The following is an 18,470-nucleotide window of genomic DNA, read 5'->3' on the forward strand; positions in this document are numbered from 1 at the left end:
TGGAATTTCGGTGATTTTTCCTAGCAACTGTTTCAATTTCTCGCTTTCCCCGTATTTATCTTTGCCCACTTTAATATCACTTCCACTTTCCACCGTGCGACTCCCATTCGTTCTCGTCCCCTTGGTGTTTGAATGATTTGTGACAAATGGTCGGCCTGCTCAAGAAATCCTCTTAATCTTGGAAGATTACTCGAGCACTCCACGTACTGATAAATTATTGTGGGAACCTCACATAAATTTTAGAGTTCATGAGGATTTGCGGCAATTGATCGCTTTTTGATCGGAATGCATAGAGAATATGCCTTTCTAATGTAGATATAAAAGCGCAGTGCTAAACTTCAATATCGTTTAAGTAAATTTTAAATTTGGATATTATTGATATGATGTGGAACATAAGCAGACTTGCGATATCGTATGTGGCGCCATTAAAGTGTGTATTCTGTTCGTTTATGGAACTACGACCATTGGTTGCTGACCTGGCTAATAAAGGGTTGTGTTTTGGCTGACGTGGACTAAAAACGAGGGTGGTTTAATCTTATTTGTATTGTGTATTCTTAATAGAGCTAATTGTATATTTATTAACATTTTTATGCCCATACACAGTATTCTGTTATAAACTTGACTCTACTTTGTATGCTCGATAAACTCTACGCCATGAACGGTATAACCATTTCCATCCATTTCTTTAGATCTTCCTGCGGACGTTCGCTATTTTCCAATCAATGGTAATTTTTAAAAAGTGAGTCAGCTTGGATATTTAAGTTTAGCTTAAGATTGTCTATTTGATCAATAAGCGAACGTAGAGCTGTTAAGCAAAATGAGCCGCATTATGTAGGGGCATGATTTAGAGCGCACACAGAACTTGTATCCTGGAAAGTGTCCTGGGTTCTGGCCACTCCAATAAAAATTAATGCATACAACAAATTTATAACACAATTTGTGCTTTAAGTAAAAGGGTATGCTAGCTTTCTTGAAAACCATGTAACGCGAAGCGTTATCAGGACACTAGCCGAGTCTATCTAACCATGTCAGTTTGTCCGTATGTCCTTCTGTCCGTCCGTATGCCTGTCCGTCCGTTAGTCCGTATGAATCGTATTCTTACCAGCTGGATAACTAAAATTTAGCATTCATCGTTAATTTCAATGGGAATCCAAGCAACTGTGTCGGTTAGTAAAACTGTATTTATTCAATTACATATCTTAAGGACTATTCTTAACATGATCGACTATGTCAGTTCGAATTCTATAAAATATGATAAGTTAAAGATATGTTCTGAAAATAAGTATATTTAATTTAGTTAAAGCAATGCTGCTTGCTTTAATTTTGTGAAATTTAACAAATTTGTTTAGACAATCATAAACGGTCAGTCTCGCTGGTTGGGCCATATCATAAGCTTACGCGATTTATACAACAATTTTTGATGGCAGTATCTACAATACTAAAAGCAAAAATAGAGATACGTTATCTGCACTCTGAAATTTAGGGAACCAACTAAAATACTTTTTGAACATAGCTGTGGGGAAATTTAGTGTGCTACATATTACATGCTATAACTACTTAATTCGATAACCAGCTAAATTAGCTTCAATAAACGACTCAATGTGAGTCAATCAAGGAACATTTTGCATCTGCATCGCTTTGGCGCAAAAATAAAACTTGTCTCTCTCGTTGTAACATTTCCATAGTCATTAGATGGCACTTTTGGATATCGAAGATCGCGGGTTTCCTTAGAACTTCTCGTCGTCGATATTACTGCGGCAATTGTTCAGTGCCGATTGTCGTTTGATCGTTCCGGATTCGCAGTCGATATACGTTTTGGCCAGAACTTTGGGCGTATTATTTTGGTGCATGTTGTTCCGATTGAGGGTGCCATTGCCGTTGCCCAAATTACTGGTCTTGGCCGGCATCCGGAAGCTGGACTGCCGTTTGGGTCGCTGATCGTAGTACTGCAAACAAATATAATATTTTATATTTAATAAATTATAAAAGTATTTTAACTTACATCCTTGGTGGGCAGACTGGAGTACTGATTGGGATAGGTGTCGAAACTGGCTGTTGTCGTCGTGGTTTTGTTTAATGCCTCCTCAGCACTTAACATGAATCGTTTCTTGGTGAATCTGTAGGTGGCCAGGCAACAGGCCACTGTGAAAAGCAGGCCAACGAAGATCACGATGGGTAGCGTGGCAGTCGAAGCAGTTTGGGTTTCTGCAAGTGTATTACATATGGATAAGAAAATGTTTTTCCATTCAAATGAATCAAAGCTTGACTTACCCTCGCACTCATTGGGCACACAGGCGGTCTTCTCGAACTCCGCACCACGGCACTCCATCGAACCGGGCTGCTCCACCAGGCAGCGGCGATGTCTCAGTCGGATGCCATCGCTGGAGCAGCTCGACCACTCGCTCCAAGCGCTCCAACCTAGGAAATCTAAGGAGAAATCAATTACATAGTTGGTTTTCTATGGAAAATGTTATGTATAATGATGACCCACCTTCGCATGGCACCATTTCACACTTCTGTTCTTCGAGTGCACGACCCTGACATAGCCGGTCGTGACCCGCTAGGCAACGACGTGTCCTCCGCCGTAGTCCCAATCCGCAGGTCACCGAGCAGGCAGACCACTCGGACCAGCAGCCCCATTCGCCGTGTTCCAACTCGTTATCCAGGCTATTACTACTTAGCTGTTCTTCCGCCGGGCAGGCGTGTATATTGCATACCCGACTCTGGCTTCCACGACCGCGGTGACGTTGCTGGACACCACCACCGCAACTGACGCTGCATGGTGACCAGTCCGCAGCATCGGAGTCCGCGGAGTCGTGATCAACCTGCCGCTGGCAGCTGCCATCAGCATGACAATTGCGCGACTCCTCCTTGGGCAGGCCAATTCGGACGGAACTCGGATCTGGACTGGTGGCACGACAGACGAACCTGAATCGCCTCTCCATGTGCGGTTCACTTGAATTTCCGCTCCCGGTCACCGTTAGCCACGGTGTCCAGGCACTGAGTTTGCGCACCTCCTGACAGCTCTGCATGTTGCACTCCTCATAGTCCAGCCGACAGCCCGGGCACTCCATTCCGCCATTGAGTGGAGCCGGATCGTTGCACTCACGTCGTCGCATTCGGAAACCACCGCCGCACTGGGCACTGCACTCACTCCACTCGCCCCACGGTCCCCATCCGCCATCCACGGACTGCGGCTTGGCCACCGGGCACGGTGGCAAGTGGCGGCAGTACATCTCCGACTGCTCCGATCCCACACAGGTGCGACCGCCGAATGCCGGACGCGGATTTCCACAGGTGCGTCGTCGGATCTTCACGGCAATGCCGCAGGTCTGGGAGCAGGGCGACCATGCTGACCACTCCGTCCATCCTCCGTGCTGCGTGCAGTTCGTCACTTGGGTGCTGAAATAAAGGAAATATAATTACAATAGGTTCCTTACTGCCTCTTTATAATTAAATTAATTTGTATACTGCTATATTGGTTTAACAAATTATACAAATTGTACACACCTGATGCCCTCGCAGGTGGCACCTCCATGTTGTGGCTGAGGATTGTTGCAACTGCGCTGTCGGCACTGGCAATTGCTATCCGGCTGCTCGTGCTGCTGGCAAACGGCCCATGGACTCCAGGTAGACCAACCGCCATCGATGGGGGCATTTAGTACAGGACAGGTGATCTGTGGCGCCTGATGCCAGTGTTGCAGTACAGAGGAATCCTGTGGCTGTGGCATGCAGCGCTCCACCAGTTCGTTCCAGCCGCAGTAGGGATCCATGGAGTTCAGACAACTTGACTGCGACACATGGCGACTGCAGTGCTGGGCGGGAATCCGGGTGAGCGCCAGATCGGTGCCCAGATAGAGGGAATCACTGACTTTCAGATAGGCCATATTCAGTAGGCTACTAGTACCAGTATCGTCCGCCTGCCAAAGTTCCACCAGACATGTCTGAACTCCATCGCCATCGTACTTTACGGACAATTTCTTTATGTGATTCCCACTGCTGGCCACGAAGAGCACGTGCACTTGCTCCGTCTTTGTGTTTATGATGTCCAACGCCAGGCGGCCGAATTGTTCCAGTTTGGAGTGGTACAATGGCTCTGCTCCAATTGGCTGCACTGCCTCATCCATCAGTTGGTAACGTGAGCTCTCCAGCCAGTGGCCAATACTACTCGTTCCGCACTGGAACTGACTCCGCTGATTCGTGTTGACCGTTTTCCAGGCCGCATCCGAGTGCTCCTGCTGCTTAAAGGGTCCATCGAAGGCTGCGTTAATGGAGCTCAGGTTGTAGGCACAAACAGCTGATCCAAATATGCTGGATCTATAGGTTTACGAAATAAGGAAAATGATGAGTTTTAGTCAAGTTAAAAGATATAGAAGTTGCAGAATACTTACCCCGACGTTCTGAAGGTGGCATAGAGAATGGATTCGGATTCGGCATACGTCATGCCTTGGATCTCATCGAAATAATAAGGATATTCGCCAGGCAGTGAGCAATTGAGACGAGCCTTCAGAAACGATGTCCAATTGTCCCTTAGCAACTGACCACCACCGCCCACATCATTCTTGCACACCCTAGCAACTCTGGAGTATATCACCTGAAAGTGCATTAATCTCTTAGCTTGAAATAGAATTTGTATGAATTTAATGTAATCACTCACCTTGCCACAACTCATGTGCTCGGCGGCCGATTCGCGTAGCAGAAAATATACAAAGTGGCCAGCCTCGAAGCTTCCCACGAATTGGGCTCCACTCAGCCAGTTGTTATTATATTGCTTGGTGCGGAGGAAACGCTGAAAATTGGATAATAGAACCATTAGAAGTGTGGGCAGGGGTGTGGCCTAACTACGCCAGCATATGGATCTTACTCAAATGCATTTTATTGTTAAAATGAATTAAGAATCAGCATGTCTATTTGTTAAAAAAAAACAGTCAAGTTAACAATGATTTTGTCCAGTTACATTTGTTTCGGTGCTTTAAAAATGCACATAACTCATACGCCGTGTGGGCTTACAAAAAATCAGATTCTTTAAAATAAACTTTTACGTTGAATTTATAGAAAATAACTACGAATTTGGTTATATAAATAAGGAAAATTGTAAAACTCTGCTTAAGTGATAATTTTTTATATATTTTTTACAAATATTACTCATCCGCAGTGTGTGATCGTTTCAGATACCCACCTTATTGGACTCCACTCCTGTTCGCAGGATGGCCACATCGCTGCCCGAGAAATCAGTGGCGGTGCCCACAAAGAGTTGCCCATTGGACTGCAGCAGACTGGTGCTGTTCGCCTGCGGATGAAATGGACACTTGACCACGCCGCTGTCCACGCCGGTGACTGTGAGGTTCTCCATCTGCAAGAAGCACCAAGGGTTGGGGTAAATGGCGCGTCAGACTGGCGACTCCAAAGAATTGGACACGAATTGGTCGACATGGGCGACTTGGACGACCACTCACCTGGCGCCACGAACAGCTCGGCTGGAAGGCGTTCGTCCCACACGCGTACAGCTGGTTCTCACCGTAGCTGTGGAGCACGCGCACATAGTTGCGACACCATCGCTCCGACTGGCCTTTTGCCTGGCACATGGCGATCTCCGATGGCGTGGCCCCCCAGCTGGCCCGCTCCAGCGGCTCCAGGTCGAAAGACATGCGGTACAGGGTGTCCCTGCAAGGAAAATCGAATGTATTCAATTATTCAGTCAAATCAGTTCAATGTGCATATTACTATGTTGAAGTAAGTGGAGCATACTTATTAGATCAATTCTCTTCTCTTTAACATCAAGTAATATTATGATATGATTCTTATAGCACAAATTGAACTACACTTTCTAGCAAATACTATTGCACTTAAAATCCAAAAAGGACTCAGATTTTTTTCCGATTTGATTGCAGTGTATGACCGTTGAAAGGCGACCGATTGGCCAGCAATAACAGTTAGAGAGGCGGCCCACAATTGTTTACAAATAAGGCTGACTCCGGCTCCAGCTTCAATTGCCACCCCTCCGCACTCCCCCCTGACCAACAGCTGTCATAATTTTGAACTGGTTGGCCGCCAGTGCATTGAACTGCAAGGCAAACAGGTAACAAAACTTGGCTCCGCCACAGTGGTACCCACATGCAGTGGATTTTAGCATTCTAAAACTCATGCAAAACTATTGTGGGCGAAGGCTGAGCACTAAACATTACATATGAGCTGAATTCATAAAATGGTAATAAATTTAGCAAGTATAAGAATAATATTTTATATCATTGTTTTTCTAACAAACGTATTTTATTCGCAATATGTATTTGTGTAATTTGCAGTATTTTCTATATATTACTAATTTTTTTCATTTAAGTAATTTTGTAAGTTACTACTGTAGCCCGCTAATTTTACCAATTATTCTAACACAACCACTGTGCTACGCGCTTTTGGCGAAACGAACACGAAGATCAATAGATCAAGTGCAACCATTTCGAATGCTCGAGAAGCAATTGCTAAATGGTTACATCTCGACTTGGACAGCCGCATTTTTTCCAGCTAAGAGGTGGCTTTGGATGGCGATTGGGATTCAGTTTGGAATGGAATGGAGAACTGTGAACAGAGATCGGAATCGGAGAATGCCGCCGTGCTTGGGCTTTAGAAGGAATGCCGCCGACCAGACGTCGCCAAAGATCCGAGCGAAAAAAAAAGAGATCACTGCCCACAGTCCGGCCATCTAATGGTCACTTGCGGCTGTTTAGCGGCCTTAGGATATAAATTGAATGCTGAGTTGCGCAGAGCAAGTACACTCGAAGAAATTAGCATATTAATCTGCAAAAAATAACTCTCGAATGCTGTAACTTAACTGCAGGCATTTAAACACGAATCGTATGACTATACAAGAAACTAAATATGAACTTGCTTATATTCTTGCAAAATAAACAACTCTGAATAGCCATTCGTTAATTTTTTTCTCAGTGCAGATACTTGATCGTCAGCCAGATCGCCCAATATCAATCATTTGGATTGCAGCTGGCGCAAGGCGCGTGGCACATCAGCCCCCGTGCAGTTGTAACTCAGGTGAATATGTATCTATACAAATATATGTGCGTATATATGTATACCGCTCAGGTGTAACTCGAGCTCCACGCGATGCTTGTGCGTCTTAAGCGGTACGTGATGAGGTAATAAACACGCCAACTCTTGCGAAAAACGCAGCTCAGCCATCGGCAAACATCATCGCCCTTCCCAAACATTCAAAGTGGGACCCTAGAAGGCAGCTGTCAATATCTCTGGATATTATGGGCTAAGTGAAAAGGTGTATTTAAGGTGTTGGCAGATGCAAATATTATATGACTACCATGGTTGCTACACGCTTGAATTACTGCCTTTGATTAAGTGTTAATTAATTGATCTGTCATGATATCTACTGCAAAATAAATTGAAAAGATACCATGAAAATGATCAAACCTATTTAAGACTATTCATAATTTTAATTTGGCATGTAATCGTATATTTCGTCAGATTCCTTCCTTTTTCGGTTTATCCTAGACTTATATTATTTGATCTTTGTTTACTACTTGTTGAGTACTTATTGCCTTTCAAATATTGACATTTCTAGGAACTTGAGATTATTGACCATTGATAGGATAGTTGAGTAAGGATGTGATAGCTGAAATTGTGTCAATATAAAAACACTCATAAATACGAATAAGTTTATAGGCCCATATAAGTCGCAAAGTGCATTGAGAGTCCAAGATTATAACTCAGGGTTCTTAGCCCCTAAAAAGCTCCTATATCACTCGATGGGTGTATCTCAAGTGTTCGTGCAGCATTTGCAAGCCATTTAGTGAGGCGTTACCGGAAATCGTATAACCAACACCTAGCGACACTAATTCATTCGAATATCCATGTGAAAATGACACGACAAAAGCCGGGGAATGTGAATGAAAATAACAAAAAAAAACCATCATAATAATAAATAAAAAAAAAGTACATTTACTGGCATGTCGTGTGTAAAATCTCGCCTAGACTTAACGGCTGCGAAAATTAATTACTGCTGATTGTGCTCGTCACAGTCTGAAGTCAAAAAGTTGACATAGCGGTTCCTGCTATCAATTCAAAAAAAAAAATCAATAAATCACAAGTGAGCAATTTAAGCAGCCGGCATTTTAAAGTCCACCAGGTTTTCTAAGTGGCCAACTGCTTTATCACTTGAATCAAAATAATACTTAGGAAATCATATCAATTCGTAAAAACAACTATGACGAAGAATAAAGCCGTATTTTTAATGCTTTTGTACTTAGAAATGAAGACAGCAAAAATATATGAAATATTATCTTACAGCCTCGATATAAATTACTAAAGACGATAAATATGTATTTTCATAGAAAATAAGCATTATATGTATATTCTACACATTTGTATTTATGTTCTAAAATCCAAAACAAACCGCAACAAATTCTAAACAAGCGTAGCAAATTCCCAAAACGTTCTGTTAATTTCATACACAGTAAAATAAGCTATAAATAAAAGTTTTTAAAAACTTCAAAGATGCAACGTTTCTGCTTTCTTAGTTCTTCAATGGCTTTAGAAACTATTCAATTTTTTATGCGTGCCTGTCAAGTTCAATGCGCTGTTTTTTTATATTTTTATTTCTGAGTGAGACCAACAAAACTACGCCCAGTGAGCGATAAGCAACGGCCTTGTCAATTAGCATTGGCTTTCGAATAGCTAACCCCCCCCTCCCCCTCTTGCGCACTCATCATCAGCCGCCTCACCTGATTTTATCATTCGTTTCACCTGGCGACAGCGAAAATTCCGCTTAGGTGTGAAAAAAGGGCGATACACATGTACCGCTTTTCTTTCTGTTTTCTATTTTTTTTTATTGTGTGCTGTTTTGGTTTGTTTGCTTAGTTGTTTAATGTTTATTTGTTTCTTCATTCTTTGCCATTTGCTATCTCAACGGAGCGCGTGCGTGCAAATATGCCAAATTCGCACATGGAAATGGTCGGATGTTTGCCCAATCGATCATCATATGGGTTATCTTCTGTACCTGCTCAAAGCTTTCCTGCTGCACTTAGAAATTCTTTACATATTTTCTGATCTCTAACGAGTCTTTAGCTTCGAAAGCTCTTGAGATTATTAAACTAAACAAAAAACATTCTATAAAACTTTATTCTGATATCTATAAGTTAATCTAAACTTGTTATAAAGCGGCTTACAATAAGGTAAATATTTGCCTTTTGTTGCAAAAACGTAATATGAAGATCAATAAAATCATGCCAGCTGTGCAGCTTAAACTTGTGCAATACTCGGGCGAAAAGAAATAAAATATAAATATTTAAAAAAAAAACCCATAAAAATTGGGTAAACCGTAACGCTGTTAAACTCGCCATGACCCATTTGCACCACACCACCCACTTATCCGCACAACAGACCACAAAAATGATCTACATGTAATGTATCTGTATCTGGAAGTATTTTCGTATCGATATGGTCGAGTGTGTGTGCACCCCTGAGCATTCGCAATTCGCTTATTTCGCACACCTTGCGCCGCCGTCAACTTTTATTTGAACGACAAGCGCGACAAGATAACAAAAAGGCCTCTTTGTAAGCGCAGTGGAGCAAGTGGAGTTTGGAGTTGGAGTTGAAGTTGCGGCCCCATAGATACCAGATACCAGATACGGATACATACGAGTATTCGACTCTCTTTCGATCTGAGACTGCGACCGAGACTGGGGCTATTAAAAATGCGGTGTCGCCGCCTGTCGCCTATTGCCAGTCATTTGGATTTGGCCAGGTACTAACTATACTATATAGCACCATGCCACCATGTTGGCCAAGTGGCCGCCGGTGCGCCAGGTGCGTGGGCGTCCTGTCCGCCGCTCCACTGGCGGCAAATCACGCTCTGGCCGGGCTTAAATGGGTTACTTGTAATTAAAATTGCCGTCGCACTGGCCGCCACTAATCTCGGCTGAAACTGCAGCATTTACAGGCAAGCTTCGAAAAGCGAATTTTTCACTTGACTAAAGGAAAATTTGATTCGACATTTAACTGTGTTATTAAAGGGTAAATCTAGGTAGTAAATAGTAATTCCAAAATGAGTAAAAGTCCAGCTTGTAGCTTTCTTATAGCTAAAGTCATAATCTGGATTTATAATACATTCTCTTGGGTAAACTTGTAAGCTAGGAACTGAAATGTTTAACTTGCTCAGCATGTTTCTTCATAGGCAGTTATGACTGTGCCACTTTTATGAGCTCTGCCTACGCTACCGCATTCCAGGCTCTCAATATCAATCCGCGTTCGAATAGCTTTGTGTCAGTCTGGAGCCACTCAAGGGGTTTTTAATAGAAATATGCAAAATGCTTGCCAACAGTTCGCAAAACGCCCTGACCCCACCCCCCTCTCCTTTTGCAAACGCCCCTGTTTGCGAGGGGGGTGCCGGGTTTCTGGTGCAACACGGTTTGATTAATTTGGATTTCAATTTCGGCATCCGTGTGCTCCAGTAGCCGTCGAGTTGACGCGACTGTCACAGGTGCATTTTTGTATCTTGTAGTTCAGAGATTGAGTTTCAAGTAATTTGGGCAGTTTGGGTGGTTCCTAGCCAACAACCATAATGATTTATTACACAAATGTTTAGTTTAAGCTGGATTGCTATGAGAAAAACATATTTAATATTGTACAGTCAGACACTGCGCTCCCATTGAAATAAAATCCCTGACGTGGCATTGTCCACTCCAAGATTTTCGAGTGGAAAAACAATATTACGGGTAATGCACAACACACGAAAATAATTTCCTTGTTTATATAACATTTTGTTTGGCCATATGTATAAACATTTGAAATGGTTCCCAGCAGGTCATTTGCATGCTCCATTTGCGACAGGCCACAACATAAAATACAACGCTTATGCGACCCCTCCGAAAAATAATACCTACATATGAAAATAATGTACTGGTAATGTAGGAACTGAACTCACACAAAAAAAAAGGCTCGAAGGCAAGCGAACGAAAGCGAAAACAAAAAGCAATATTATTTTAATGCAGTCTATATCAAATTTCGGCCAGTTGCATGGGACACTGCGAGCCAAATGCACTGCGATGTACAAGAAAGACTTTTATAATAATTTGAAAACAACATGCCAGTGAACATTAATTCGAGCTAAGTATTAAAAAGAAAATATAATTTGTCTCAATAATAAAATTTTTTGAAACCTAAGTAGCTAATTTCTCTCAGTGTACCAACATGCCGCTCCATTTTCCTGTTCATGACAGAAAATTACGCGACGGTTACCAACCGAGCAAGTTGCCTCGTCACTCGTCATGGAACACGGGCAAAAGACTGAAGGAGTCCCATATCCATGCCCATTCCAGTCCCGATTCCATGCCCATTCCACCACTCTCGATTCCATTCCCATTTTCCAGAGCCGAGCCCGTCAACAGGCGGCTGGCAGTAATCCGATCTTGCAGTCGTGTCAAGTGTGCTGCAGTCCAGATACAAGGAGCATGCACTCACCAGCACATCTGCACAGCAAATACACCGCACAGATACAGATACATTTACAGATACTATGTAGTATGTGCATAGTACCACTACCAGTTCATTGGCAATTGCCCATCTAAACCACAGAAATCATAAAAACTATTGTTCGACTGTGTAGTTTTGATGTGATCGGCCGGATTGCCACAATTAAAATGCGGTCTGCGATTAGAGATGGTTTACGTTGGGGGTTTACTTCGAGGGTCATTCGGTGGGTTTCGACTTTTGCGGGTCTTCAAAGCGAGCACCATACTTCTATTTTATTCGAAGGAAGCCTTATCGAAACTGCTTTAACAAGAATGATAGTTAACCTCAGGTGGTTTACTAGAGATTAGGACTGAAATTGGTAGTGCACCAAAAGTGGTGGCACTTATCTCGTACCAAATTAAATCGCTACGTGCAATCTTCAGTTGATTTTGATTTGAGATTGTAATGATCCATAGTGTATATTCCAAAAATTGAATAACAAAAAGGTAGTTACAATATTTACTTCATAAAGTTCAGACTACTTGATATTTCTTTGCAAAAATGTAAGCAAACATTACTGATTCATAGCAGTCACTAAGTAAGACTTGTGTCAATCGAAGTAAAGTCTTTAACCTATATATCTAATCAAGACCTCCTCAACTTTCACAAAATAAAAGTTTATCTCTCATCGAAGCAGCTCAAAGTATTGAGCACAGTCTCAAGGCAAAAAGTTAAAAGAAATCCCAGAGGCTGGTGCTATCTAAAAACCCGTCTAGTCCCTTTGCTTAGTTGGCTCTATCAACTAAGCCCACACATTATAAAAATAAATTACGTTTTATGTGGTTAATAAAGCCCACTTGCCTATCTGGCCGCCTACTTACAGGCAGCACCATAATTCCCTCTATATGGAGCAACTGCCCTTCGCTACAAACGGTTTTCTTTTTTTTTTTTTTTAATATCGGGCTCTTATCATTATGCCATAATTCAGAGGTTGGTAAATAAGAGAGCAACAAAAAATATGGCAGAGTGGAGTTATGGTCGAAGTGAAAATCGTAGGCAATAAAGAATAGAAAAGGCAACTAAAACTGAAACTGAAAAGTATGACAAATGATTGACGACAAGGGAACATGATAAACGACTTCCCTTCCCGGGCAGCAATGGGTTAAGGTGGGTTTATCAACATGACGACACTATAGACACATGCGTCCATGTGTGTATCTTATCGTGTTTTTTTTTCCGACAGAGGTGGAGTAGTATCGCATCCATATCTATGCGAAGCAGAAACAAACAAACTTCAAGACGCGTAAATGAAAAGTAAACTACAAGAACCGAGTAACCCGGCTAAAGCGACAGATACTTTTGTATCTCGAAACGCGTATATTAAATTGCTCAACAAATAAACGGAGTATACCACTTCTCCCTCGGCGCTGCAATATTATTATTTGGTTACCTTTTCGGTTTTGTTCCCTTTCCCTCTTTTCTTAATTTTTTTATTCTTTTTTTTACACTCAATTATCTTTATTTATTCACTTGCGCACAGCAGGTACTTGAGATAAGTTCTCGACGAGGGGTTTTTTTTGTTTTTGGTCGATCTTGGTTGATATGTAAAAAATCTTTGGTATACCAGTGCGTGCACTTTCATTTTTATACACTTTTGTGTATTTTTTTGTAACTTGCGTAATACGCTAAAAAAACACAGAAGACGAATATAATCAGTACCCGTTTTACGTACGCAATGCATCTGTTTATTTTCTTCTGATCGTCGAATTTTACGTAATGCCTCTCTGCTGATAACCCAAAGTTAACAAATGCTTAAGTGACGATTTATTTTCGGGGGTGTTTTCCCTTTTCATTTCTTATCGCTATCAATGCCCAAAATAATGACCCACTTATCGGTGAGACTAATTAAAAAGCAAGTCCTTCAAACAGTACATATCTTTGGGGTTTTGACGCAACAGGAAAAATAAAAACAGTCATAATGACTAGGTACACGGCTTAGCCGTGACTCAATTGGCCGGAAACAAAATCTATAATAACTAATAACAATAGCCTCCCGGTTTTTACCTGGCGCCGACAATCACTTGGTTCCTGGCCACGTCGAATAGCATTTCCGAATACCAGGTCGTTTCGGGATCGTAAAATCGTTTGGCCGTCGACATTAAATCTGTTAAGAAAATAAAAACATTTTTGTAAGAAAAAGATTGCACAAAATCGTAAAAACAAATACTAAGCAATTTAATTGAAGTTTTATTAGCAATTATATTAGCAATTATTATATAAGCAATTATTATCTCAGCAATTATATTGCAAATTTATTAAAACATTTTGGCATCTTGGCACAATTAAGCTCAATTTTATTTAACCCATATTTTTCAAGGTTTTTAAAAGATTCACTGATTCATTGGTAAAACATATACTTTTCAATATTTAAGTGCGAAATAAAATAAAAAAGCGCTAAACAAAAATTAAAATCATTGTCAACACAACGTTGGGCTGAGTTCGCATTTTAAGACGGACTTCGAGATACATTTCAGTGCAAAAATCACAAAAAAAGAACAAATATTTTAACAAAATGCGAAACTTTTTCTGATTAAAAGCAGCAGATACACGAATGTATTGGGGTGTCATAAAAGCGGTTTGTTGGGGAACTCGGTTAAATCGAGATCATTGTTGACATTCCGTGCAAATACAAACAGTTGGGCAGATGGGTGTATTCGTTGTATTCGAAATGGCACCTGTTCGATCGAACCGAACATTTGTGCAATCGATTGCAGCAGACTCTCGGAATCACTTAGAACTTTGACAGACATCAACCCAATTTACAGTTCCACCGCTTCAAGTGGCCAACTTGATTGATTGCCGTGCAATTGACACAGTTTCGAGTAATTTTTGATAATCCGCCCACCTCGAGAACTCACCTTGATATGAGATGTATCGCGAATCGTTTTCCAGCAAATCCACACTTGATTTTGTCGTATAACCACTGCCCGTCGAAGGCTGTGGGCCTTCTAGGGTTAAGAGCGATAGAATCAGAAGAAGCCACAGTTGGCTAAACATTTTGGGAAGTTTCAGTATTAACATGCTGCAAAAAGAAAAGAAATGAAGTTGTAATGTGTGTTGTGGATATAATATAGTTTTTCATACATTTTTAACTAATTATCGACGTTCAACAAACGCTAACTCAATTTCTTCTTAAATGTTATTTATCCTCTTTTCAACTCAGAAATAACAGTTCTTAAATTTTTTAAATTAAAATTGTCTTCAATAATTCCTTAAACACTAGCTTTTAAATAAGTTTAAATTATATTTCATTTTGAATTATGTTTCACTATTTAACAGAAACCCCTTAATCTGTCCTGAAGATTAGTAATAAGTTTTTGTTGCAGCACTTTACACTTCCTCAAAAAATATTACAAAAATTGTAAACAGCAAAAAACGTCGATTATACAGATGAGATAGTCGAAACTTACTTCATTTAGTGTCACGTTTCGTGCAAAATAAAAGACTAAAATTTATTCCATTCAACTTTTGCGGCGAACAGATTGTAAAAGACTGTTGGTAAATTGTATAATATAGGCATGTGCCTGATAAGCAGGGGAATCGAGCAAGGCGCGTGTTTCTGATTCTTCAGATGATCTGACCGTAACTACGATCACCGTGGTTCACTTTGCACACAACACTCACAATTTTTCAATTTTCCATACGATTTTCGTATTATTTGAAAGAAATTTTCAGAAGAAAGGCGGATTGGCTCCCCCTCAAGTGGAGTTGGGTTAAAAACATTGACAAAAGACACAGATAGACACCAACAACACGGTCGACGAATATAGCGAGACGGGTTTTTACTTCTGCCTCGATTTCCTACTCTTATGATTATTCAGATACGAGTTATACGGACGCGCATGCCCGACCGATCGGCGAAGTTGACCGCGCAAAGAGTCGCAAGAAACTGAACCCACCATGGATTCGGATTCGGATCCATAGTCAGTCGATAGAGAGAGAAGAGAGTGAGACAGAGAAGCGAATGGAACGAAAACAAAAACGTGAAAACGAAGCACGAACGCAAAACAAAAAAAAAACGCCGAGGCAAACAAGAGAGAACAGGCTAAAACGCCGACGAAGATAACCGGCTCAATTTCGGCTTGAAGAATGCACTCGGAAAAAATGTGCAATACAACAAGGAAAAAAATATTTAAAATTCGCTTTCCTTTGATTCAAAATTTAAAAACGAAAATATATTTTACATAATTTATTCAAGAAATATTTTTCAGAATTATGTGTATTCGTTTTTAATGATTTTCTGCTAGTATCTTAAATGTTAAAGACTTTTCAAGCCTTAATTCATAAAATTTATAAGTACACAGAAGTGTAGCATAGTTTTGAGGTCCTTACCTATGAAATAATCCAATGAATTAAAAACTATATATAATATAATTCAACTGTAAAAATAAAAATAAAAAATAATAATAAAATAATTAAAAGACCTTATTTTCATCTTTGTAATTTATTATTTTAACTGAACTGTTTGTTAAATCGAATAATTTAAGGGCAAGTCTCTTAGATAGTAATAGCAATCCAAATTTATTTTTCAAGTCATCCCACAAAAGTAAGTACGAATTTCTCTCAGTGTCTGCTTGGGAGTTAAGAGGCGCGGCTACGGCAGCCGAAGCAGCAACTGGGCAGGGCGCTCATATATCATGCGACAACGACAACGAGAACGACTCTTCAGAATCAGAATCTGAATCTCCGGGATCGGGATCGGGATGTGCAGCTCCGCGAAGAGGTATAGAGAAGCCACTTGGAGGGTGGGACGGGCACTTGCTGTGCTTCGATTTGGTAGCCTGACAAATTGACATTAGTATTGCCGACGTCGCGGTTCGAGGACACGTGATATATTCCTCCAGACGAGGGATCAACAGATCCTATCTTTTCCGCCTTGCGACGTTTTTGCCCATCAGCAAAGATACTCGATTAGCAAATCATAGAAATGGCGCCAAAACAAATGATTTAATAGATTTTCTCATTCTATACAGATAGATAGTATAGTATATTTTTGATACAAAAGGAATGATTTATCACTTATTTAATTATTTCTTTATCATAATGAAGTATAAACGGTGTTTTAATGCTTTGTACAACAGTTTACAGTACCTGAATCACTCATCTCAAGTCCAACACCATAAAGTTCTTATTTAAGGAACAACAACAGATATGACGCATTTTCACGGGATTAGTTTTGCTCATTCACCTGGTGGGGCTTTGTTCTATTTTTTTAGTGTTCCTTCCAAGGTTTTCCTTTTACTGCAGACATCCCAGGCTGTACTATTCAGATCTTTGTCAGCCTTGACTCCCAGAGTAAGTGTGAAAACACAGCTGGTCGCTGAGAACAAATACGAAACCATCAAATGGACCGTCCCGAAGGTGCAGTAACCTCAACTTGAATGCAACTGCAACACGATCCTCGGATTTTGTTTATGCCACAGCACGAACCCAAGGGATACACAAACATGAGGACCGATGCCATCCGTCCAATCCGTTTCAATTCGATCCGGGAGTTAAAGTTGAGTGTGGGCAGACAACGATCGACATTAGCATAGGCCCAAAACATTGCCAGCCCATGACAATTTACGGCTACCTAAACCATTGTCGACGCGGCCTGCGTTTCTTGTCTTGGCCGAAAAGACACAGTGGCCAAATATGCTAATTTTGTTGGTAGTGATACCGATAGACGAAACCACTTCCCCGAGAACCCCGATAATTTACGGCTTAACTTTCCGACCGACAATTGTAATGTTAATGTGGCATCGGCTGGTTCCGTCAGGTAGGTCTAGTAGTTATATCTTCTTTTGTTAATATGGAAAGATCTTGGCTATCTTTGCTGGCCTGGCTACCGTAAATCACTTGGGTCCAAATTTTGGAGAAAGGGAAGCGTCCTTATCGAGGGCATATCCTTAGAGCGGTCGACTTCCTCTTCCGGCAGAGGGTTTAATGGTTTTCACCTGTCAATATTGTTATTAACCCACAAAGGGTTTCATTTAGCTGCATTTTGTGCACAGATAGGGAGGGTTTTCGTTTTGGGGGAGATTGACAGTCAGTTGATTCAGTTGGGTCGTTTGTCAATATTTGCATTTGTCATTTGTTTGAACCAAAAGTGAATTATTACGGCTTTGACAGAAGATAAGGGGTGAGCTGATATCTAATATCACTGAGAAAATGGCTAAGTTACTGGAATAAAATGAGATACATTTATTAAAAATATATTTCAATTCTGTTGTATATATTATATTTGATTTATGCATACCATTTACCCTTTATTAATTTTAATATATAACATATCAATCGAGAATTTTTAACTGTGTATGTAGGCTGTTCTATGTTGTTTGCTCCCGAATAATATGTTTTTATTTTGTGGTTCAAAATCCCTTAAATAAATTGTGGTCGCAACATATTTATGAATTACTCAATTGTTAACAGAATTTTCAACGACAGAATCACGAAATAAAAAATATCATTGTTTACGAACATACAATCAATTTATTAAATATTTCGCGTAATCTGATCCGTTTCAAGATCCAATCATAAGTAAATGAAAATCTTTGTTGCCAGTTTGGGAAAGCGAAAATAAATAAAATGCTCCACACGAAATCTACACTTTCCAGCAATAAAATGCAACTGCCGGCCCATAAATTCATAAAAAAAAAAAACTGAAACCGAGAACTGGAAAATATATAGTCCAAATGCGAATGTGTCTGTCTGGACCAATCAAATTGGCTGATGATCATCGATTGGGCATGCAAATTGAAAAGACCTTAAAATAGAATTGAATCCAATGAAGGGGGATTCGAATCAAAGTGCGAGTGCATTTCGATTTTCATTCCCAATCGATTCGATTTGAATTTTATTGGGGACACAAGGCGAGTCATAAATTGTGCCTCGTTGGCGAACAATTAAAATGCGTTGGTGTTGCACGGTTAATTTTGGGGTGATTAAAAATTGTCATG

At 40.6% G+C, this 18,470-nt stretch overlaps 1 protein-coding gene across 2 annotated transcripts; it reads right to left on the reverse strand.

Moving 5' to 3' along the window:
• Nucleotides 1–1,103: 1,103 nt before the first annotated feature.
• Nucleotides 1,104–15,423, reverse strand: Sema5c (Semaphorin 5c). Of its 2 annotated transcripts, none has more exons than NM_137449.3 (12): nt 14,940–15,423; nt 14,388–14,551; nt 13,534–13,633; nt 5,457–5,664; nt 5,180–5,353; nt 4,658–4,789; nt 4,392–4,594; nt 3,511–4,317; nt 2,492–3,402; nt 2,272–2,427; nt 2,003–2,205; nt 1,104–1,946 (listed from the first exon to the last, which is right to left on the reverse strand). In NM_137449.3, the coding sequence occupies exons 1-12, from the start codon at nt 14,942–14,944 to the stop codon at nt 1,728–1,730; spliced, it is 3,282 nt and encodes a 1,093-aa protein (NP_611293.3). In that variant the 5' UTR covers nt 14,945–15,423; the 3' UTR covers nt 1,104–1,727. The 2 variants fall into 2 exon arrangements, with proteins under 2 accessions (NP_611293.3, NP_001163430.1); NM_001169959.2 differs by having other exon boundaries at nt 1,163–1,946; nt 15,154–15,423.
• Nucleotides 15,424–18,470: the final 3,047 nt, after the last annotated feature.

The sequence above is a fragment of the Drosophila melanogaster genome, chromosome 3L (genome assembly GCF_000001215.4).
Source record: "Drosophila melanogaster chromosome 3L".
NCBI lineage: Eukaryota > Metazoa > Arthropoda > Insecta > Diptera > Drosophilidae > Drosophila > Drosophila melanogaster.

Bases quoted from the DNA above. Each gene is read 5' to 3' on its own strand.
- Sema5c (NM_137449.3), bottom strand. The intron at 4,595-4,657 runs GTGAGTGATTAC...ATGCACTTTCAG, and splicing joins AGCACATGAGTTGTGGCAAG to GTGATATACTCCAGAGTTGC. The intron at 1,947-2,002 runs GTAAGTTAAAAT...ATTTGTTTGCAG, and splicing joins CCAGTCTGCCCACCAAGGAT to TACTACGATCAGCGACCCAA.